The sequence below is a fragment of the Calidris pugnax genome, unplaced genomic scaffold (genome assembly GCF_001431845.1).
Source record: "Calidris pugnax isolate Ruff unplaced genomic scaffold, ASM143184v1 scaffold41, whole genome shotgun sequence".
Lineage (NCBI taxonomy): Eukaryota > Metazoa > Chordata > Aves > Charadriiformes > Scolopacidae > Calidris > Calidris pugnax.
In genome coordinates, this window is record NW_015094509.1 from 12918392 (window position 1) to 12942155 (window position 23764).

Consider the following 23764-nt stretch of genomic DNA (forward strand, 5'->3'; position numbering starts at 1 on the left):
AGACAATCAATAGATGATCATCAAATTATTGAATAAACTGGGATTAAAATTTTCAGTGTCAAAGTTCCACCAATGCTCCTGGGATCAGTGGGTTTGGGTTGTGTTGTGGGTTGGTTTTTTTGTTTGTTTGTTTGTTTGTTTTTTGTTTGGGGTTTTTTTTTCTTTGGTGGTTGGGCTCTATGATCTCAAAGGTCCCTTCCAACCATGAAGATTCTGTGATTCTGTGGTAAGTGACTGTGTCATTTTCAAATATGGGACCTGGACTTCCAGGTCACAACCTAAATACTTCTGAAAATTAAGGAGCTTGAACCTTGCTACTTTTAAGAGGAAAGGAACCCCTGACTCAGATCTTTATAGTGTATTTACAGATGTAGGCTCCACATTGTATAATCGGTTATCTAAATGGCTTGAGATACTTAATGTGTGCACTAGGGCAGAGGCTGAGTTGCACTCCTTAATCTCATCCATTTTCCATCACTGAGCTGTGTATCTGACAGTGTAGGTATAGCTCAGGCTCCCAGTCAGCCTGGCAATCATAAACAGGGAACTGGGGTGTGATTTCCCAAGACATGCAGGGAATGTGCGTGCCCCACATCCATTGATTTTCAATTGGAGTGGACACTTGGCTAACTTAGAGGCTTTAGAAACTCCCAATCAAGACAGCTTACTTGAAGCACGCATTTGTTATCTTCTCAATGTAAAAAGACTGATGTTAGTGAGTGGCAGGGGGAATAATTGCTTGGGAAGGAAAATGTACTTCAGGCTGATGATATTTGTGCTGCTTGCCCAGCTGCAAGGCTGTGATTCTGGAACAAAAGGCCATGGAAAGGAAGAAGGAGGTTCCCTTTGACTCTTCTTTGCAGCTGTATAAGTGAAGGAGCAACAACAATTAAAAACAAAAAAAAAAAACTATGCAAAACAAAAAATGAAATGCCTCAAGAGCAACTAGTGAATTGAGACAAAAATGTCACTGCCCAAACCTGCCATGAAATGTGGTGCCATGAAAATAGCACTTCTTTGCCTGGAGGCAACAAGACATTTTACCTGGTGTCACTTTATCTGGTGTGACATGGAGATGTGAAGTCCCCTTGAGCATCTTACAAATTTAGGAGGGAATCTGTAGACAAAAATCCTCCTGTCAGTCAAGATCATGTAATCATAGCCTCTTCCTGATGGAGAAAACAGTTGTATGTAGATTGCACATTTACATTTAAATATCAACTAAACTTGGATAGATTTTTTTTTTTTTTTTTTTTTTTTGTAAGCTGGGTCTTTTTGCTTTGAAATGAACATTCAGGAACAGGGCAGAAAGGTTTCAGTAGCACCAAAATTCCATGCTGTGAGGGCAGCGAGCGTGTGCGATGGCGTTGGCAAGGGAAGTGAACCGAGGTCCTGAGCAGGCTCCTGGGCAGGGACCTGGTGGAGGAAGCCTCGAGCCAGAGGGGCTGGCACCTGCCTGTGCTTTCCAGCTGCTATTTAGCTGCTCCTTTGGCAGTGAAGGACCAGAGCACTGTGAGCAGGGACTGCAAAAGGGACTCCGTGGGGCTGGGAGCATGCAGGGCACCCAGAGTGCTGCCTGGGCTGCTCTTCGTGCTTGCTTTTCCCAGTTTGTGCAACAGCTTGACTCTGCTTCCAGTACTGCTGGGAGCTGCTTCTGGCACCTTCACATCAAGGCTGCTGCTGGGAATGGCTTTGGGAGGGCCAAGCTCATGGGGAACAGCAGCATCACCCTTGTCACAGCCATTAGCACAGCAGGGACACAGAGCATGTCTGCTTAAATTTGCCTGGGGTGGCTTGGAGGGTGTGCAGTGATTTGTTCATTGTTTTGCTAACGTTTGCATTTCTGAAAAACTGACAGGTGTTCTCTGAAGTTGCACTGGAAGATGTTTACTAATGTACTTATTAAATATAATATTAAAGGATATTAAAATCAAGGTCCTGCATTGCTTGATCTAAAAATCTCTTTCTCTCTTCTCATCCAGGTCAAAGGAAACAGCCAGCGCAGAACATTCATAAATGTGAAACAAGCCTGCGCCGTCATGTTTGGCACCAAGAGGTCAGTTTTAACCTTTGTTATGCTTTTCATCTCCAAAAAATAGCATGGCTGTTGTTACTCTAATCTGAAAATTTTACATTTTAAATGTAAATATCATTAAATGCCATAAAATGCATTGTTGTACAAAATACATCAGCTAGATATATTGCTTTTTGTATTATATTGATTAGTTTTCCTTTGCTGTACGGCTCTGGTCTACTTTAATTGACACATATGTGGCATACAGGCCATGTAGTGCAAAGGCAATTAGTATCCCCAAGGTATTATGGGTCACAAGAAGACTGCCAAAGAAGACACTGTACTAGTGCTGCAGGGCATCCATCCCTCCTGCTTTCTGGGCACAGAAAATAGCACCAGGACAACAAAGCACCAGCCTAAGATAGGTTCTTTTCTGCCGTTTTAGGGAGTCCACACTGAGTATAAGGTAACCTCTATTTCTTATTCTGCATGATTCAATCTCATACCCCAAATGTCTCAAAAATCAACATTTTTTGAAACCATAATCTCTACTTCCTGCACTCTTCAAGTGCTCCTCTTAAGCATCAGATGGTGTGGTTCTGCTCCTGTCCCCGTCAGCAGGCAGCATGGCCTTGCTTCCCCCCTGGTTCCCACAGCCACACAAGCGGTGTGGCACCCCAGGCACTCTGCCAGGTACCAGCTGCTGCACTGATGGATTTTCTGCAGGAGAGTGTGATTTCTCTGTGCAACAAAGGCACTATAGACCGTTCCTCCCCTGTGTGAACTCCCCAGATTTTTTTGCTTGTCGATGAGCTTTTAAGTTTTCAGTACGAGGTAGTCAAGGACTTCAATGCTTGTGCTCCAGTTACATGGCAGCCTAGTGAAGGGTTTGCCCCGTGCAGTGGCAGAACACCTTTAATCTGGTGCCTGGAGAAGTAGCTCACCTCTTCCGAATTGCTGGGCAGAGAGGAGGCTAGCTGGCCCTTAACGAGTAGCACATAGGAAGCAGCACCTTGCATGCCTGCCGGGATCAGGGGTGGCAAATAACAAGAAAAAGCAGTGTGATTTTCTAAAGCATCAGCTCCCGCACCAGTTGCCCAAGGCTTCGGCATGAGGTGCAGCTTCTTCTGAGTCAGGGTGACACCAGGGGCTGCCCGGTCCCTTCTGCTGCCTCAAGGGGGTATTTTGTGTCTGTATGAAGTAGCATTCACATCTGGTTCCAGACTCTGTTACCCTACTTTACTGCAAATGCAGTATATTTTTTAGGGTAATGTTTCAGGAAAAGGAACCTTCGGTCTTATTTTTAGGTAAGTACAGAATCTGTTGTTTTGTCAGTATGATGAGTTTAAGATAATTGTTGCTGAGGGTACAGTAACGGAATTGAAAGCTTCCCATTTGAGGATTTCAGCTTTTAATTGTCGCTGCAGAATATTAACACTCAAGTTAACCAAAGATGTTCTGCTAAGTGAAATAAATGTTTATATTGCATTATATTCAGGAGGGTTAGTTAATTTTGCCACAGTTTAAAATTACCCTGTATGAACTCCTTCTGGGCCGATCTAAACACTTTTTCACTCTCAGGATAGTCTTTTTATCTTTTCTTAGCATTATGAAGCAATGGCAAAATGAAGAGTTGTATTTGTTTGGTAGCCTTGAAATTTCATTCTTTATCTTTTTTTTTTGTCCCAGATTGAGTCTTGATTACTATGCAAGTGAAAATTCCTCATAAGGAATATTACAGACAATATGGAATTCTTTTTCATGTCTGCAAATAAGAGGGTTTATGAAAGGAGGCACGTCTGGGGAACAGAAGTTCTTTGCCTCTCCACTGTACTGTGTTCTGCTACTTCTCACTTTACCCAAACTGTTCTGAGCCACTTACAATAAAAAGGATTTCTTGCTTTTGGGAGGGAAAGAGGAGGAGTGGACTTCATGATAGTAGCCTCCTATGTGTAAGCTGGGAAATAACATCAAGTGTTCTTGAGATTGGTACCATATTTTAGTTAGGAAGTGACTGAGTACTTGTCAGTGCTTTGTTCTCCCAATTGCCGTGCAATTTGACTTTAATTTTCCTAAAGGACTGTTAATTGTGAACATGAAAATCTTGAGTTTTTATTGATCATTTTTAAAGGTTATAAACTCCTACAAATAGACTGTCTAAAACTATTGAGAATTTTTGAAAATATTGGTTTGATACATTAATTCTCTTCCTAAAAAAGAAATACTGTATTTATTTGGAAATATCATGAGGAACAAAGCTATTTTTCTATAGGAAAGCATGATTTAAGCTTCATTTTCTTGTAATACTAGTTCTAATAATACATTGCTAATTATAATCTCCACAAAACATTTAACAAAATTACAGAACTCTGACTCAAAAACTGAATTATCTCCTATCACGAGATCTTTGGAAGTTATCAGTTATATAGTATCTCAGCTCCTTTTTTTATTTATACCTTTCCATTAAATTTTGCATACAAAGATTCTTTTTAGTGAATAATCCGTGTTGAATGGACCAAATAATGAAGTTGATAAAAGTGAATGCCCTATCAGAACAGCTTTGACAAAATTTGTGAGGAAAATACTTCTCAGCTGCTTTGTAAGAAGCTGTATTGTTAATTTGAAGTGACATTGCTAACAAAGAGGTGAATTCCTCTTGATTTCAATTTAATTTGAGAGCTGATCCCATACTTTTAAATACTGACCTATTGTGGTTTCTCTGTGTTGTCTTGCATTCAGCTCTCATCTTTTTTTCTATCCTGTTAATTTTTCTCCAATTAATTAAATCTACAGTAGACAGCAGCCTTGAAATAGCAGAGGTCAGTACGTATACCAATGAGTTCCTGATGTGTTGCATTATTCATGTTGTGTACAGTCTTGCAAGAGCAATTGCCGATACCGTTGTCCTCCCATGGAAGGGGAAAGTATATAAGTGGCTTCAGAAAAGGGATTTTTATTTTGTGGGAACCAGTTTTATGTGTGGAAGTTGGTCTGCAAAGATGGGCCCTAGATTAGCACATCTTCAGGATTGTTAGTAAATCTGTCTGACTGTCTTCCTACCACTGGCATCTCGGTGCTCAGGGGTTCTTTGACCTGTGGTTATATACATTCTTCAGTTTGGAGACGTTATGCTGTGTAACTGATTTAAACTGTGTCCCAGCAACTGGAGAGTATTTCTCCTGGATGGCATGCTCACTTCTCTTCTCCTTCTCTAGCTTAGATTGGAGCACTGCAAAAGATGTCCTAAGTGACACATCTAGTGCCCAGCTATTTACTCCCTAAATGAGTTTAGCAGACTGAAGGAAGCAATTGTGAGAAATGGGAGGTGAGAATCATGAGGATGTTTGCTGAAGTGTTTATGCAATGGCTCCATTTCTGGAGCTGCATCCATTTGTCGCTTGCACGTCGCATATGTTTGAATCAAGCTCGTGGAGGATACCGCCTTGGTCCAATGAAGTGCACAAACTACCACTAGTATCTCTGGCTAATTAGAAGTTACCTGCCACATCCGAGTCTCTCTAAGTTTTCTCCTGCCATAAGTATGTGGTGTCTCCTCCCTCCATTGGTTTGAACCTTAAGAAGGTCTGGAGAGCTGAGACAGCAGCTGGAGCTTGTGTGATCTATTGCCAGTGTTTGGGCTGTTGAGGGCTAGCGCTACCAGGTTTAATTCAAACTATTTTGGAGGAAAGAAAAAGGCGAACAAAAAGAGGAAAGGACTCTGATCTCCAGGCATCCTGATCGCCCTGATGTGAACTCAGGGTTTATTTTTATTGTGATCTTAAGTGCTTAATGTTTTCTCAATTATATTTTTACAGAAGTCTATTTCACAATAAGGCTCTACTTTGCCTCTTGTAGAGCCTTTTAAAGGCATTTGCATGAGCTAACCAGCCAACCTGGCATGTATCTTTTTTGTCAGAGAAAGTCATCTCCATTTCTACACCAGCCTCATGCTGTAGCTCTAATACTCAGAATTGTTTAACCCTCCTGTTGTGTTTCTGTGCTGTATCTTGGATTTTTTGTAAGAGCGTCTGCTGATTGCCTGCGGATTCTTTAATTATAGGATTACACTTGCACTTCAGTTATAATCTTTAATACCGTAAGCTCCTTCTTCAAAAATGGCTGGTACTTGAAATTACAAAGAGGACCCAACATCTCAGTGGCTGGATATTTTTGTTTGTTTGTTTTAGTTTGCATGGGAATGCGAGTGTGTTTATTTTCTTCTCCAGTTGATCTCAAGCAATTAATGTGTGAGCAAAACTGCAGACACCTTTCTTGTTGTGTTTCCAGTTCCCTTATGCTTTACAAGATTCAGGAGACAAAAAGTTTCTGAGCAAGATCTGTAAGATGTCGTGTATTTGGCTGGGCTCTTCAGTGTGCAGGGCTGCGTTCCCCTTACACCCTGTTCAAGCTCCTGCAGAAGGGCAAAACCCTGGCATTTCTGCAGTCAAATTCTTTTTGGAAGTCAGGATTTCACCTGAATTTTCTAACGGTGCTCTTTATCAAGAGTATGCAGGATGAGGAAAATGTTGTTTGGTTTTGCTTTTCAAGAAATGCATTTGGAAGAAAAATATGCCAAGGTATAAACCGAAGGTCAGTCTTGCTGAGTGATGAAATCAGTTGGAGGTACTCATGCCCCAGTTCAGTCATTTCTTCTTGCACAGGAAAGCATGAAGATATTTCCCAGACAAGGATGAACTTTTCCTCATGCTCAGATTTCGTGCTGAGCTTGGGCCTCAGTGCCCTGCAGATATCTCCAGTTGTTGGTATGTTTCCAGTCCTAGCAGAACTGCTCCTGTTAGGTTCTGGCTGTAAAAATTAATTCATAATTTCTTTCGTTTTTAGGAAATGAAGTCTGTGGATTAGAGAATTATCAGTGCTGCCACACATGAAACCTAGTCTTAATTTAAAACCACTCTAGTTTAATTTCAACTTAAAAGTGAAAGGCACACATATGGCAATCAGCACCTTGTGGAGCTGAGTGGCTTCTAGACTCTGCTGCATCTTTCACATGTAAGAATAGCTACACAGTGGTCTGAAATACATTTTCTCTCAGGGGTTGCTTGCCAGATACCTCTCTGAAACCTTCCAAAGCAGAACTGATACCACATAATGAGAGCTGTTGTTGTGTCCTACAGACTTTTTCAAATGCGTCTGGCAATTACATGATTTCTCAAATGCCTCCCTTTATTCAGATGCTTCTTTAAATCTCCGCCCGTAATCATAATGCTGCATCAGAGCGGAAAGCTCTTCTCCCTTTATCTTTATTTCTTAGCAAAAATCCCAATATTCTGATAAAAACCAAACCTCATTTCACAATGTGAAATGTCTGCATCCTGCTTGTGTGTATAAAGCCCTGGGGTTAAATTTTCAACGTGGTGAATAGTAGATATCTGCACAAATCCAGTTGTCTGCTTATGGGATTTGTTCATGCTGCTCCCTGACACCTTTTTGAACACTCATACTGGTGATTTATTTTCTTATGGTGTTGTAGAAGACACTTAGTGAAGTGTGCTCTGATTAGGCACTTGGCAACAGGAACCAGCGCGAGGGAACGGGACCAACGAAACGGCTGTGTCCGTGCTGCGTTGCCACACATACTGGTCATAGGTTGTTGGCTCCGTATTTATGTGGTCATAAATTGCCTGTTTTGCTGACACTTGAAAGTAAATGAAGGAAAGCATCGGCACTGCTGGCTTTTTGGCAGGAAGCCTGAGAGCGACTTGGTATGCCTTGTGTGTCTAGCTAATGCCACTTCGATGGAAAGTTTTAATTAAGTGCATGTCTCTACGTGCAGAGAAGAAATCAAAGGCACTTGGGGAAAAAGAAAGTGTATCTGCTTCAGACTCATTGAGGAATAATTTGGTGAGAGCACTAAATGAATTTCAATTCATTGGAAAATATTTTCTTAAATAGTGCCGGAAAGTACACGAAAATCATTCTGAAGTGAAAACTATAAAATTAGTCTGTAGATCTAATCCGTTTGCTCCTTACTTCTTGGAAGATGTCACAAGTCAGAGGTGTAGGGATTGTGAAACTAATCTGATATGCTGGATTTCATTAAGCTCCCTAATTGTAATTATCAGAAGAACACTAGATGGTGGTTTGCCTTCAGCTAGTATTTTTGATTTGTCATTTCTGTAACGGTTTCTAAGCTTATAAATATTCAAACATTAATTATTAATACAAGTATAATTTTTATAGAAAATCTTTTATAACTAGGGAGCCATGTTAAAATTCTAGTTATAATTGAACTTACTACATGGAAATTTTAGCTGCTTTCTGGCTCTCATAGTTACAGGAAAAAAATTCACTTGGTTTTCTTCAGACTGTCTGGAGGGATGGCTCTTTATGAAAAGAGCAGTTCTAAGGAGCAGGGATAAGACATTTACCACTAGATACTGTGCATGGTTTATTTTGGATAGTGTTAGGTGTATGATTAGTTGTTCTATCTGCATTATAGAAATGGCAGAAGGGCCAAGCCAGGTTTGTATAAGGGCTTGTTATGTCATACTGTATTTGCTTTAATCCCTGTAATCTTTTTATGGCCTCAATACAGTGTGACTTCTACCCTTTTATCAATCTTTCAACCAAGGTAAAAAAACCTGCTTTATTATTCGCCTAACTTTTCTTCCAGAAGAAACGGAGCCTTCTCAAGACACAATGCAAAACTCTGCAACAAACTCCATGAGGGGCTGGGGACAACCATGCAATCTCTGCTTTTCTCCCTACTTGATCTTCCATCTTTAATATAACTCTTACAGTTTTCTTTGTATCTTAACTAACCACAGTGAAAGAACAACACTGTTGGCTTAAGCCTTTTCATGGTGAACTCTTTTGTTCCTCTTTATAACGAGTGGGTGGTCAGCTCCTTCTTACTTTAAACACATATTCTCCCGTGAACTGTACTGTCAAATGAAACCTTCCCTCACCCCCAAAGCCCCAGTTTTTTTGTTTGTTTCTTAATGTGTTACTTTCTGAACACAGAATTCTAGGTCTGACTCCCTAATATATTCCTCTGTTCGTGCTGATGTTTATGAAAAAGTGAATCTGAAGACCGGAATAGATAAGGTTGTTTTCTTAGCAGGAATTATCAGATGCCATTTCAGATGTATACAGCAGATGGGGAGTCTCATGGGAAGGGAAGAAATAAATGCAACAGATGCGTCATAAGAGCAAAAAAGCTATTTATGAGAATAGTTCCAAGAATGGAAGATGCCATCAAAAGGTTATTTACCTTTTGGCAAATAATTGCATTTTGCCTGACTTCTACTCTGAGAGATGAGAAATAGTTTGGCATTTATTATCAGAAACTAGTTGTAAACAGAATTATCTCATTTCTCTGGGTATTATGGGTCAATGCTAGATGCCTCCACTGCTCATGGCAGACAGACAAAGAAAGGAATCCTTATGGACGACACGGGGAAAGTCTAGAACCCAGAAAAATGGAGTATCATAAAGTATTCCAATAAAAGGAATGAACGCTCTGGTCTTAAGATCTTTGCTGTGGTCTTAAAACCTTTGTAAGATCACCACTTCACATTAAATTAGAGCAGCTGTCCCATGCAGAGCGTAGGGAGATGTAAGAAACATCACTCTTATTATAATCCCTACCCCATACGGCAGACTTGTGCTCAGCTCCTCAGGCAGGGCACAGGCAGGATCAGGAATTTGTTGCAGCAGCATGTGAATGGTAAAAAGTTCAGGAAACATAAGAAAAAACATTTTTTAAAGTGAAGGTGGTTAACACTGGAACCGGGTTGCCATGAGGTTGTATGGTCTCTGTCCTGGGAGATAATCAAAACTTGACTGGCTGTGGCCCCAAGCAATCTGTTGCAGCTGAGCTGGCTCTAAGCAGGAGGGATCTCCAGAGGTCCCCACCAGCCTCAGTAACTGTGCAGTCTGTTGCAGGCTCTGAAACACAAAGAAATACCTTTATGTTCTGAAGTCTCTGAACCCCCAATTCCTGTGAGCAGGGAAGCTTTGTCCTACTGTTTGTCCTGCTGTTTGCCACTGTCTGTATGGGTTTCTCCCTTAGGGTTGGTCTTGGCCACTGTCCCAGAAGATGTGGATCTGGGCTGACCGTTGGCCTGATCCAGCAGGGATGTTCTTGTGTGTGTGTTAAGAGGATACTGGGCTAAACTGCAGATAAGGAATAAGTCTGATTATAGAAGAGAGTTAATTTAGGAGAGGAGGATAACGCAATGCAGCGTCTGCTCTCCAGGCAGGGCAGTCCAGGGAGGGTCCTGACATTGAACTATATTTCTCCCGTGGATGTTGTAACTCAGGGCGGAGATGCTGGAAGTCTGTCCAACGCCAGTGTCCCCAGCCTGATCTGCCTGGACTGCTGGTGGGGCTCAGCAGCTCAAGTGCAAGGCAGACTGCCCTGTGCTCACCTCTTCTCTACGAAAACTCAACACAGTTCCTCTTAGTTTTGACTGTGTTTAGTCCTGTTATTGGGGACCCAACATTATCCAAAGAGCTAAACAAATTGATTGTGACATTTGACCACTGGGCAGTTGGGGGGCTTTGGTTTGTGTTTATAACATGCTTCTGTAGTTCTACCCATTTAATAGATAGTGCTGTTGTATTAGTGGTTGACATCTTGTTAAGGTGTGTGAAAGGTTTGCCATAAGCTCTAAAGGCCACAATAGGAGAAGCCAAAAAGGAAAGATTTGAAATATAATTCTTCTGAAGTTAAAAATGGAGATGAAGCCAAGTAAATTAAAGTTAGGAAAACAAAACAAAACCTCCAAAGCCAAAAACTGCTGCTGCTTCTGCTATGAGTCCTTCTTGTCTTTCTTCATAAATGTCAGTTTCTTTATAAATAAACAATTTGCTCTTTTAAAATAATTGGTGATGACTCAATAGCTCATCTTTATTATTGTGTATTTTAAATATGCAGAATTCAGCAAGTCTAAATCTGTATTCTTTGGGGAAAAAAAAAATAAGGCTTTAATCATATTCAGACCTAGCCTCCCTTTCATCTGGTAGTTTACTTGCTTTGACAGGTGAATATAACTTTCTGAGATCTGTGTTTTGTTTTTAAACCCACTCACCTACTTATATAACTTTCCTTATGTAGAGATTGTAATTTTTATTTTACCTTACCTGACACCAGTCAGACAAAGAGGCAGGTTTACAGACATTTGCAGTTTATTTCTTATATTCCAGTGGCTGTTTATAATACTCTCTCTCGAACAGTAAGTACTCCTCATATTAAAAGGGAGGTAAGCAAAATTACACATGACAAAGCAGAGGTATTTTTTATTATTGTTATTCAGTAAACCCCACAGCAGGTACTGAGCAGGTACTGAGATCTTGATGCTGATTGCCACAAGGCTGCAATATATAGCTCTGCTCCTCATTTTAGTTAAGGAGAAAGAAAGATGGGAATGCATGGAGTTTTGTTTTCTTAGAGGTTATATGATGTAAAGTTTGTGGGCTCTCCCACTGAGGAGACATTAAGTACCTGGGTGCTTTGGTGGGGAGTCTCTGTACCCACACAACAGCGATGGGGACCATCCACTAATGTCTTGGGGACAGCAGAAGCTGTCAGAGCCTAGCACTAATGCTGAAGGATCAGGAAAATCAATTAATTCCAGTAAAACACAGGTGTTAAATTATCACTCTGAGGTAAGGGTGAATATTTCTAGCAGCAAACAGCCAGTGAATATCCCCACAGTAGAAGGACAGCATTACCTTTCAAAGGGGAATGTGATTTTTACAAGTGGAGCAGGACTTCAGCTTGAGGACAGGCACACCATCAAATAAGTACTGTTTTTTTCAATCATTTGCGCATGTCATAAAAAGCAGTAGCAGCAGAAAGAATAAGAAGCTCCCCCATATTGTGATGATACCTGTCCATAGGAGATCCACGTGCAGGCTTGGCTTACAGCAGGTGGCTTTCTGCCTGCGTGATCACAAGAGTTGTCTATGCTGTCAGGAACAGGGATGTGTTATTTTCACTCTCTGGGCACCCGTGTTTCCCTGTGCCAAAGCTGCCCTTTGGGACTGCCCTTCTGCAGTGTGGCTTGTGCCAGTAGAGATCCAGCACCCCTGCGCTGAGAGAAGAGCTGCTGCGTGCATCATCTTAAATATAAGGGTATGTCTGAATTGATTCCAGTTCGTAAAGCTGACATTTAATTGACATTAGAGTTAAACATCAATGTCCTCAGCAGAGTTAGAGCAGCTTTCATGTTTTAATAACTGTGAACAGCGTGGAGCCCCAGGTAGATTCCTTTCAAGGTAGATTCATTAGGGTAAAAAAGATCATTAGCTGCTGGTAATGGATTGTTTCTCAGTAAGATAAACGCAAATTCAGACATGCTTTGAACTGTCAGTGTAGGCTCGTTTCGGTGACAAAGGGAGCAGGTGAGCCATGGTATCCTGATTATTCCTTTTACTTCTTTTTTTAAAAAAATCTTTGAAGACCACAGAGTGTTGGAAATATACTGTCCTATCACTAATGAGCAGAAGAAGTAATGAGATATCTCAAAACTCCCTCAGTGTCCACCTACTTAGCATATACTTGGCTGAACTTCATCTAATCCTTTTCAAAGTGAGTTGTGGATTTGGTGTCAGGAGAGAAATACTGGAAGCAGCTTCTGTCCATTTCAGTCGTTCAGTCAGTCACGCTGAGTGATAAGCACTGATCAGATCTGGGCATCTATTATGCTTTGTGATGAGCATATAATGAGCTGGTCTCTGCCTTGCTATATTCTCCTCTAGTCAATGGGCAACATTTGTAAAGCCCAGATGAGAAAACTTTGGTGATAGCCATTCGTTTACTGGAGAAAATTTTATATGAAGGAAAAAATACCATGTGGCAATATTCTCTCATGTATGACAGTGCAGGGTGGTAATGGTAGCAGCCTGGCTTGCCCATAAAATTATCCATTTCCCTGAAACTCTTTCAGGGGGATTTCACATAGGTGTGGGGTCTGCCTCTGCTCTTTCAGCTTCTGGTCAATAAGGGCTCTGCTCACAGGTACAGCTCTGGCTGCAGCTGGCACACAGGAATAAGGGAATCCTTATTCCTTATTAGTTTAGAGATTGTATTTAATAGAGGGTTGCTGGGAGAAAACTGCTCCTTTGTTAAAGAACAACATCTTTCTCTGACGTTTACTGCCTGTTTGCATTGGCCTCCTGAAATATGTTTGTTTGAAAAAGGTTATGGTCCTTTTTTTTAAAAAAAAAAAACAACAAAACAAAAAGATTTGTCATTCTCTGTATCTTATTTACCAGAAGCACTCCCTTGTGCACCACTCCAGAGAGAGAAAACATTTCTGAGCTGCTCGTGGTTCTGTACTTCTTGCCTTGTGACTTCTCATAGGAAATATTCGGAGCGTGTGCGAATGTTGAGAGTTTGGTTTCAGTCTTTGTGACTAGCAATGGCTAAGATGTGTGCAGTTCTAATCTCAGAAAATGTCGATCGTGTACTTCCTTTAGTAATGGAAGTTATTTAAGTCTGGACATCTTGTGCAGCTAATATGATTATTTTGGTTTCAAATTGACTAGAGCGCTGAACGTATTCCTGTGAAGAGTTTGAACCTATCCTCGCTGAGCAGTTTCTATATAAAAGAATGCAGATATTGGCTTGTGATTATGAAATAGCTAGCACACATACTGATAATCAGATTTTTTTTTAATAATTGTTCTTCTTTCACTCAAATGCCTCTATATTCTGTCCAGTCCATCTTGTGAAAGTTTCTGAAAGCCAATTTATAGGAAGAGACTGTCTTCTCAGAAATCTTTACTGTCAGTTATGTGCTTTGCCACGATTTGGCTCAAATTCTTAGTAGCAATGGTAAACTATGTAACATATTAACAAAGGATTTGGCAGATTTTTTTTGTTCTGTGCAGGCCTTTAATTCAGGATAAATTATCTGCTAGAGAACAAGGAATTGAACTTTCTACAGGGATTTCTTGATGATATTCTGTGGTCTGTGTTGTTTATGGTGGCCTTTCTTCCTCTTGTTTTGTCCGTTAATATAGTCTGTGAATATGGAAGAATTGACTTGGCAGAATATTGTGTTTTATTGTGTCATTATTTCGAAAATCCATATAAAATCTCATCTGCGGACTTAATTCACCCATTACAGTGTGTTACCAGAAGGGAAATGCTGTTAACTACAAGTTATGCAGAGCTCATGGCTGTGGACTTTTTAACCCATGGCTGTGTGCATCCTGTTATGTCGCTGCTGTTTCATAGGTCCAGCAGCTCCTGTGCAGCCTTGTCCAAAATGGAGATTTGAATTAGGGGATGAAAAGCACATTAGTTTCCTCTAATATTCTGGAATTTCCAAATCATCTCAAAACTTTCTGAAAACTTAAGACTGATTATTAGGACAGTAGGTCACCTATCTCCTAAAAAAGTTAAATTTAAACTATCAGACTGCTTAAATTTGCTACGATTTAGCAGGTTGAACAGATAGATCAGTTGCTGATGAAACAGAAGTACAGTCATCACTTACAGACAAATAGGTTTTCCAGCACCTATATTTTAAGCAGACTAGAAATATTTAAATTACTCTACCCTTTTCCTGTCCCCAGTAACTATGAGAAGTCTTGACTTCTAATAGATCAATGCCAGTTTTCTAATGATTTTTTTCTTACTGCATTTTAAAATGTCATCTTACTGTTATTAATGAAGCTACTGATAGATTTTTAGTTACTTTTTTCTTTTTTTATTTTAACCAGGTATTACAGTTCCTAGCATGTGGTTACACCCACTGAAGTAACTTGTGAATTCCCATTGGAGTTAGTTTCTTATCCTGAATGGTGGCCTGAGTCCTGTGCAGTTCTTTGTCTCTTGTCCCTTGCAAGCCTCTTAATGGGGATTAAAGGAGAGTCAGGAAGGGACTGTGAAAAAAAAAAATATCTACAGTTCTGAATAGGTGTTTGAATGCATAATGCATTTAGTGAATGCCTTCTCACTGGTAGTGTTCTAGGATGCTTAAATCATGTCAAATACTGTAGGTACATCTATTCTGATTTATATGATCTCAGGAGGTTCTGGACTTCAGAGCTGCTGTTTTGCTTGTGACAGAAAATCATTTCATGTTTTTTATATGTATATCTCTATATATCTCTGTCTCAGTTATATTTTTTCCTCAAACATTAGGAAGAGTCTACACCATCAGTTTAGATCAAATAACTTCTAATAATACTTGGATTGATGCCTGTATAGGGTACATAACGTACTACTATTGTAAGTTGTGTTGGTGGGACCTGAAAGACTGCAACCAACCAGGATGCTGATTTCAGGTTTCGTCCACAACACAGTGACAACTCACAGCTGTGGATCACTGCTTTAGGCAGCTGCCTATTGATTTTGTTGTATGTCTGGCAGACCCAAACACGCCGGACTTGCTGTGCATTCACTGAATTTTCACTGAATTTCACTGAATTTCTAGAGTTGGACGGGTTCATAGAGATCATCTAGTCCAACTCCCCTGCTGAAGCAGGATTGCCTAGAGCTAGAGCATGTTACTCAGGACTACATCCAGGCGGGTTTTGAAAATCTCCAAAGAAGGGGACTCCACAACCTCCCTGGGCAGCCTGTTCCAGGGTTCCGTCACCCTCACCGTGAAGAAGTTTCTCCTCATATTTGAGTGGACCCTCTTATGTTCCAACTTGGGCCCGTTGCCCCTCGTCCTCTCGGTGGGAACCACTGAAAAGAGTCTGGCTCCCTCCTCCTTCAACCCTCCCTTGAGATACTTGTAGGCGTTGATAAGGTCTCCCCTCAGCCTTCTCTTCTCCAGACTAAAGAGTCCCAGCTCTCTCAGTCTCTCCTCATAAGGGAGATGCTCCAATCCCTGAATCATCTTTGTAGCCCTACGCTGGACTCTTTCCAGTAGTTCCCTGTCCCTCTTGAACTGGGGAGCCCAGAACTGGACACAGTACTCCAGCTGTGGCCTCACCAGTGCAGAGTAGAGGGGGAGAATGACTTCCCTTGACCTGCTGGCTACCCTCTTCCCTATACAACCCAAGATACCATTGGCCTTCCTGGCCGCAAGAGCACACTGTTTACTCATTGCCATTTTACTGTCCACCAGGACCCCTAGATCTTTCTCTTCAGTAGTTGCCTCTAGCGGGTCCACCCCTAACCTGTATTGGTGCCTGACATTCTTCTTCCCCAGGTGCAGGACCCTACACTTTTCCCTGTTGAACCTCATGAGGTTCTTCTTTGCCCAGCCCTCCAGCCTGTCCAAGTCTCGCTGGATGGCAGCACAGCCCTCCGGGGTGTCAGCCACTCCTCCCAGTTTGGTATCATCAGCAAACTTGCTGAGGATACACTCTGTCCCCTCGTCCAGGTCACTGATGAATATATTAAACAGCACGGGTCCAAGTATTGACCCCTGGGGGACTCCACTGGTTACAGGCTTCCAACTTGAACCTGCTCCATTAATAATTACCCTTTGGGTCCTGTCACACAGCCAGTTCTCAATCCACCTCACTGTCCCCTCATCCAGCCCATACTGCCTCAGTTTCCCAATGAGGATGTTATGGGAGACAGTGTCAAAAGCCTTGCTGAAGTCAAGGTAGATGACATCTGCTGCCCTCCCCTCATCCAACCAACCGGTTATGGCATCATAGAAGGCTATCAGATTGGTCATACATGATTTACCCTTGGTAAACCCGTGCTGCCCACTTCCAATAACCCCCCACTCTTCAACTTGTTTGGAGATGACATCTAGTATGAGTCTCTCCATCACCTTCCCAGGGACAGAGGTGAGACTAACTGGTCTGTAGTTCCCAGGGTCCTCCTTCTTGCCCTTTTTGAAGACTGGAGTGATGTTGGCCTTCCTCCAGTCCTCAGGCACCTCTCCTGTTCTCCACGACTTCTCAAAGATGATCGAGAGTGGTCCAGCAATAACGTCTGCCAGCTCCCTCAGCCCTCGTGGGTGCAACCCATCAGGCCCCATGGACTTATGAATGTCCAGTTTGGCCAAGTGGTCCCGAACCTGGCCCTCCTCTACTAGAGGAAAAATTTCCTCTCTCCATACCATCCCCCTTGCCTCTAAGGCCACAGATTCATGAGGGGCAGTCCTAACAGTGAAGACTGAAGAAAAGAAGGCATTCAGCAACTCTGCTTTCTCCGTGTCTTCCACTACTAGGGTGCCCACCTCATCCATCAGTGGGCCCACATTGTCCCTCACCTTTCTCTTGCTGTTAACATACTGAAAAAACCCCTTTTTGTTATTGTTAATATTGGTGGCCAAGCTGAGCTCCACTTGAGCCTTGGCCCTTCTAATTTTCCCCCTGCATATCCTCACCGCTTCATGGTATTTCTCCCTATCTGCCAGGCCCTTTTTCCAAAGATTATAAGCCTTCTTTTTGTTCCTGAGTTCCAGCCGAAGCTCTCTATTTAGCCAGGCTGGTCTTCTTCCCTTCCTGCTTGAATTTAGGGGCTTGGAAATGGCGTTATCTTGCGCCTTTAAGAGTGCCTCCTTGAAGAATGACCAGCTTTCCTGGGCACCCTTGCCCTCAAGGACCATCTCCCAAGGGACACCCCCAATCATGCTCCTGAAGAGGCCAAAGTCTGCCCTTCGGAAGTCCAGGGTGGCAGTCCTGCTGGCCCCCCGCCTTGCTTCAGTGAGAATTGAAAATTTTATCATTTCATGATCACTTTGTCCAAGACGGCCTCCAACGTTTACATCCCCCACAAGACCTTCCGAGTTAACTATCAGCAGGTCCAGTAGGGCACTTTCCCTGGTCGGTTCCCTCACCAGTTGCGTGAGGGCAGGCAAATGTGTTGCTTTCGGAATTCCAGTATTGGTAGAATTACTGTCTGGAACATGGAATTAAATACTGCTTTAGCACTCACAGTTTAGGAGATGGTGATCTTAACATTGCTTTCTGCAAGGATGGTCTGTACAACATCCCTGTGTATGTTTACAGATGGTAGTGCTGCTTGCTGGGTAAGAATGGATGGGTGAACACCACCCCATGGATTAAGGTTCTGGAGAAAAACACATATAAATCATCTGTACACGAGGTATGGTAGGTAGGTATTTGGGGTAGGGAAGCAACTCCACTGAAGGAATGTTTGGTAGCATTTGCAGATTGAAAGCACTAGTTACCTTTGTAAAAGTCTGTGTTAATATCAGGTAATTAAAATACTCCCTCAGTCTTTTTCTTCCTCTGGAATAATTAATTAATTCATCTTTTTTAGCTACAAATTTATAATGGTCTAGTGCTATGTGTGTTCAGAGGTCATTACTGCCTGTCTGCTGAGCAATTGCAGCACTGGATATTTAACGGTTAAAGCTTACAGCGCTAAAAGTCCTGGCCTCCATTACATTCATGGGAAGAGTGTTCTTGTGACTGATGTTTCTGACCTTGTTTTTCAGAAATACTTTGTGTTCCAGAATGTTACTTAATGTTTACTTAACTCTAAATATGTAACGTGAAAGTTTAATTCATTTACTGATTCATACGTGCCTTTGAGAGGTTTTTAAATTTTAGCAAAATAAGAACATAATGCAGTATCCAAAGTATTTTGGAGAACAAGTTGAAAGGCAAAAAAAAAGAAGCTAGTTTTGAGATGGAAGCTGTAGTTTTAGGAAACATCTGGAGCCAAATAACAGCTCACCTCTGGCAAAAGGCGGAGGGATGGAGGTTCTGGCTTCTTCCTCTCATGCTTTTCCCTGCTCATTCCCCGGCTCTTGCCACTTAAACAAGTGCCATAGGAGATTGCCTGGCAGGTGAGTCCCACTCCCTAAAGCAGCAGAAGACCAGGTCATGTCAGTGAGGTGTCCAGCAGCAGAGCTCTGCAGGGCTAGTGCAGGCGTGGTGGTGGGGAGGAGACAGAAACCCCACCAGATTTTGGGGGCTGGATTATGAACTGCACTCTTCTTCAGGCTGAGATGATTAGATCTCATATTTTAATTTGAGATCCAATTTTTTTTAAGAATAGAATAGGACAATCATCTAGTCCAACTACCAGACCACTCCATGGCTGACCAAAAGTTAAAGCATGTTTTTAGGGGCATTGTCCAAATACCTCTTAGACACTGATGGGATTGGGGCATCAGACTCCTCTCCAGCAAGCTTGTTGCAATTTGACCACCCTCTCAGTAAAGAAACGCTTCCTAATGTCCAGTCTGAATCTCCCTGGTGCAGCTTTGAACCATTCCCATCTGCCCTGTCACTGGATACCAGATCATCACCTCCTCCTCCACTGGCTCTTCTCAGGCACAGAGCAATAACGTCACCCCTCAGCTTCCCTTTTGCCAAACTAGAGAAGCCCAAAGTCCCTAGCTGCTTCTCATGGGACGTTCCTTCCAGCCCTTTCACCAGCTTTGTTGCCCTCTTTGGGACCCATTCGAGTCCCTCACCATCCTTCTTAAATTGTGGGGCCCAGAACCGCACACAGCGCTCAAGGCGAGGCTGCACCAACACTCAATACAGTGGGATCATCACCTCTTTTGATGGGCTGGTGATGCTGTGTCTGATGCACCCCAGGACACGGTTTGCCCTCGTGGCTGCCAGGGCTCACTGCTGGCTCCTATTGAGCCTGCTCTCCACCAGCACCCCCAGACCCCTTTCTGCAGGGCTGCTCTCCAGCCGCTCCTCTCCCAGTTTATACACGTGCCCAGCGCTACTCTGTCCCAGGTGAAGAATCCAGCATTTGGAATTGTTAAATTTCATACCATCAATCATAGCCCAGTGCTCTTAGATCCCTCTGGAAGTCCTCTTGTCCCTAAAAAGAGCAAACAGCACTGCATAGTGTAGTATCATCAGCCAAGTTGCCAATGGTGTGTTCAATGTGGCATCCAGATCATAGATAAATATATTGAACAGAACTGGTGCCCAAGGAACAAACACCACTGGTGACAGGTTGCCAGCCAGTTGTAGCCCCAAAAGGGAGCTGTCAGAAGTGGGATTCGAACCCACGCCTCCAGGGGAGACTGCGACCTGAACGCAGCGCCTTAGACCGCTCGGCCATCCTGACCCATAGGGGCAGGATCCTGACCCATAGGATGCTGCAGTCACTACTGTATAATTTCTGTATTTGTAGATATTTTTAGTGATTCTATATTGTACTATTTTTCCTCACACAAGATGTTAAAAAAAAAAAAAATCCAGGCTAAAATGTATATTATGTTGACTCTAATGTAACTATAAAAACTGATGTTAATTTAGTACATACAGACACTTTATTCTGTGAGTACCTGAATGTTGGTACGTTGAGAAAGAAGCAGAAGCTGGTGCTCATAACTTACCTCTGCCGTGTAGCAGAAGTTTGGAGGTGTTCAGAGATGAATAAAAATGCAGTACGTGGCACAAGGGCATTGCTTGTGGCCAATTTGTTTCCTGTAATGTCTATAAAAATCCCCGTGAGCTGGGTACAAGTTATTCATGGTGGGAGTTCTCTGTGACATTTGGAAGGGGAGTGACACTGAAACAAGTTGTTTTGTCTCCATGCTGCATTTTTATAAAGGGAATTAATGTACTTGAAAGCTGCATCCAGGAAGCTTTAAACATACATATTTGGTCAGGATTTGAGAGTAAAAATCACTGTGGAAGGCAGGAAGTGTACTTGTTAGGGAGCATCAGCTTTAAAATCCAATGTAAAGTTAATAGAAAAATCAAATTTTGGAATGGGACAACCAGAAACTGGCTATCAGAAATGGCAAGAATGCTTCTGGCCCCAATATGTTTCCCCCCACATTATTCCCTAGAACCTTATGGAACAGTATTCTCCAATGGCAAAAAAGGCTACAGTTTCTACTAGATGGGTCAGAAATTGATACAGGTTTTATTTGATACTGGTATTGAAGGAAAACAGTTGCTACTGTTTGGAGAAACCAGTTCTTCTGGCTCCAGTTTGTCAAGGTTTTTCTTGCACTGGGGAGCCCAAAGTGCTGGACCAGCACTCTGATGCAGTCTCACTAGTGCTGAGTAGAGGGAAATAACAACTTGTCTTGACCTGCTGGCTACGTCCTTCCCTGGACATGCAGAAGAGTTGACTGGACAAGGTCCTGTCTTATCCTGACTTCAGAATTAGATCTGTCTTCAAAGTTGGCCCTGCTTGGAGCGAGGTATTAGAGCAGGTAAGTGCTGAAGGTCCCCTGAAACCTAAATTGTTCTGTGATTCAACAATAATGTACCATAATTTTGAACAATTTTGTGTAATGACATGGATTGAGAGTATTAATACTGTATCTTGGCTATGCAATTAATGTGCCCTAAACCTTTGCATTTTTACCCTTGTACTCATTCCAGGGCAACAAGTAGCCTTGTCTAAGTCCTAACTGTGTGTAAAGGCTAGCCCATGTAACCAATATTTTCATAACATAGTGGAAATGTTATGCTTTTTGTTATGCTGGGACAGAGAAGGTACACTAGAATGCATTTCAGTCTTTCCAATCTTGGAAAAAAACAGGCCTGGCTGATTTACTGGGAGGGATTCTTTAATGGGCAGAGGTGCAATTTTCACATGTTTATAGTTATATGTTTAAATGCTGGGGAAACAGGGACTTGGTACCAAAGGTCACAAAATTTGTTTATATAGGTCAGTAGATTTGCGCAGATTGGAGTCCTAGCTAATGTGGTGGGTTTTGGTTTTTGTTTGTTTTTTCTTTAAACCGTAACTGGTGATGTGGACAGAAACAGAATTGTTGCAGTTTTGGTAAGTCTCTTTGCCCCCTGTAGCGAGATGGGCAGAGTCCAAGAAGCAGAAATGCAGATGGCAGAGGTATTGCCATCAAAGGCTAGTTATAGGGTAGCAACTCCAGAAGGAACAGGGGTTGCAGCCTTTCTCCTATCAGCACATAGCTGTTTGGGTCTTCAGCCAGCAGCTCCAAAACCTCATCTTCACTCCTTCAGGACACAGTAATGATGTAAAGCTGATTAAATATATCTTGAATTATTAGAAAAACTAACTAAATAGGTCTTAATTTAAATCAAGTCTAAGTCATAAGGATAACATTACCTGCTTCAGGACTCATGGATCGCACAAGGAAGATTCTTCTTGCAGAACTAAGTGGGTACCAAACATACACTGACTTCCGCGAAGAATCAGCCCAAGCCTATTCCTAATCAGCACTGGTATCTCCTTTACCAGTGGGGTTTTTTGGCCCAGAACTTCAGCAGTTATCTCTCAAGCTGTTGCCCAAAAAGCTGCTCATATGGCTAACTTGCTTGTCAAAATATAGTGGCGTTTTGTATGCAAAAGGTGTTTGCTGACCCATGACTCAATTTCGTACAGCAGTTGCCATCTGACTGAATTGAGCTCTAGTAAGTGAACTGGAAACCTCAATAAAAATTACATATTTATAAATGTGTATGTATTCCCCAACTGCTTTGACACAGACTTAACTAACTGCCTGTCTGTTGCACAGCCAGGCTCATTGCACTTGAGGTGGGAGGTTGTTCTCTTGCAGGATGTTGATGGGCTCTAGCAGGTGTGTTCCTCAGCCTCTGAAAAGAAAGTCCCTGGGATGTGGGGTGTGTCAGTGTTACCCATCAGAAGGGTTAGCTCTGCTGGTTCCCGAGTACCTGTTCTGATGATACCAGGTGAAGAGGAAGAAACTCAGTTCTGTTGGCTATCCTCGCTGATTTTAACTCGTACATCTTTATGCTGGTGCCCAACCTAAAATTTCAATAATAGACTCCTATCCTTAGCAAACTGGAGGAAATCTGATTCCACTTTGCATTATTTGTGTATGTAAAGCACTGTCAAGTCCTGAGTTTAGTTTTCAGAATACTTGATGATAGCCAACATTGTTCTAGAAAGTTCAATGAAATACTGAAAAATACTGAAAAATAATTTTAATGTGGCCTCACATAATAAAATCCTTAGTAATGACTTGTCCTCTGAAAGCACACTTGAAGAATCAAGTTAAGAATAATGCTAAGTCCATATAAGCAAATGTGAAAATGTTGGCAATGATCACACTGATCAATGGAGCTTCAAGTGCTGTTCACATTACAGTGAACAAAGGGATTTAATCAGAGTAAAAGGAAATGTTTTTTGGGAAAAAAGTCTTTCCTCAAATAGAACTCAATAAAATAGCAGGGTTTTTTTTATTTGTATTTTTTTTCCTTGTGCATTTACAGCTATTGTACCAGCCTGTAGTATCAGTTGATAAGGTTCATGATTTTGTGGATGTTTCATGATGCTTCATAAAACTCTTTACATTTAGAAAAGGAAAAAATGTTCACAAATTCTGGATTTATTTTGAGCAAAATTCAGAAGTAACAGGTAGCAACAGGGGCTTTTCCAAATTCAGAAGAGTGGCCAGACTCCACACTTTGATGTGGGTACACAATTTTTTCCGATTCTGCTCCAGTTTCTGGTTGTCACTCCCTAAACACTTTCTGGAGAAAGAAATTTAACCCAAGACTATTTACAGCTGAAATAATGTGCAGAATGGTCAGTGAAGCTGGCGGGTCTTGGGGCTGTAACCTTCTCACCCAGCACAGCTGAGAAGAGAAAGTGTAATATATACTCATCACCTGAGCTTACATCCCTACAGCCCTGTCAGAAACCAGTGAAACTGCAGGAGTCTGAATTTTGTGGTGCTGTGCAGTTTTAATACTGAGTTTGAAATTGTTCTTGTAGATGCCATGGTAAAGTGTGCTGTGCTGTAGTGATTTACACGGACATCAGTGTACATAGTCGTCAATCTATTTAAATGCTCTGTGTCCAGCATCTCCAGCACCGGAGATAAAATGCATCACTACATCCCTTGATATCAAAGGCCTCTCTCTCACCTTTTCTGTCGCTCCTCTGTCACT

The 23764-nt window shown here is 42.0% G+C and overlaps 1 protein-coding gene and 1 non-coding gene across 6 annotated transcripts in view; one reads left to right on the forward strand and one right to left on the reverse strand.

Moving 5' to 3' along the window:
• Positions 1-1982: 1982 nt before the first annotated feature.
• OXR1 (oxidation resistance 1) overlaps positions 1983-23764 on the forward strand; it is a 240737-nt gene continuing 218955 nt past the window's right edge. For 4 of the 5 annotated variants that reach the window (XM_014965335.1, XM_014965339.1, XM_014965341.1 and 1 more), the window contains exon 1: positions 1983-2056. Coding sequence is in view for 1 of the 5 variants with exons in the window: in XM_014965338.1 (XP_014820824.1) it covers positions 2040-2056 (17 nt within the window). In the remaining 4 variants the exon portion in view is untranslated. The remainder of the gene's footprint in view (positions 2057-23764) is intronic. The other variant, XM_014965337.1, reaches the window with a different exon arrangement.
• TRNAL-CAG lies at positions 19891-19973 on the reverse strand. Its single transcript has one exon. It is a non-coding gene; the product is annotated as a tRNA-Leu (tRNA).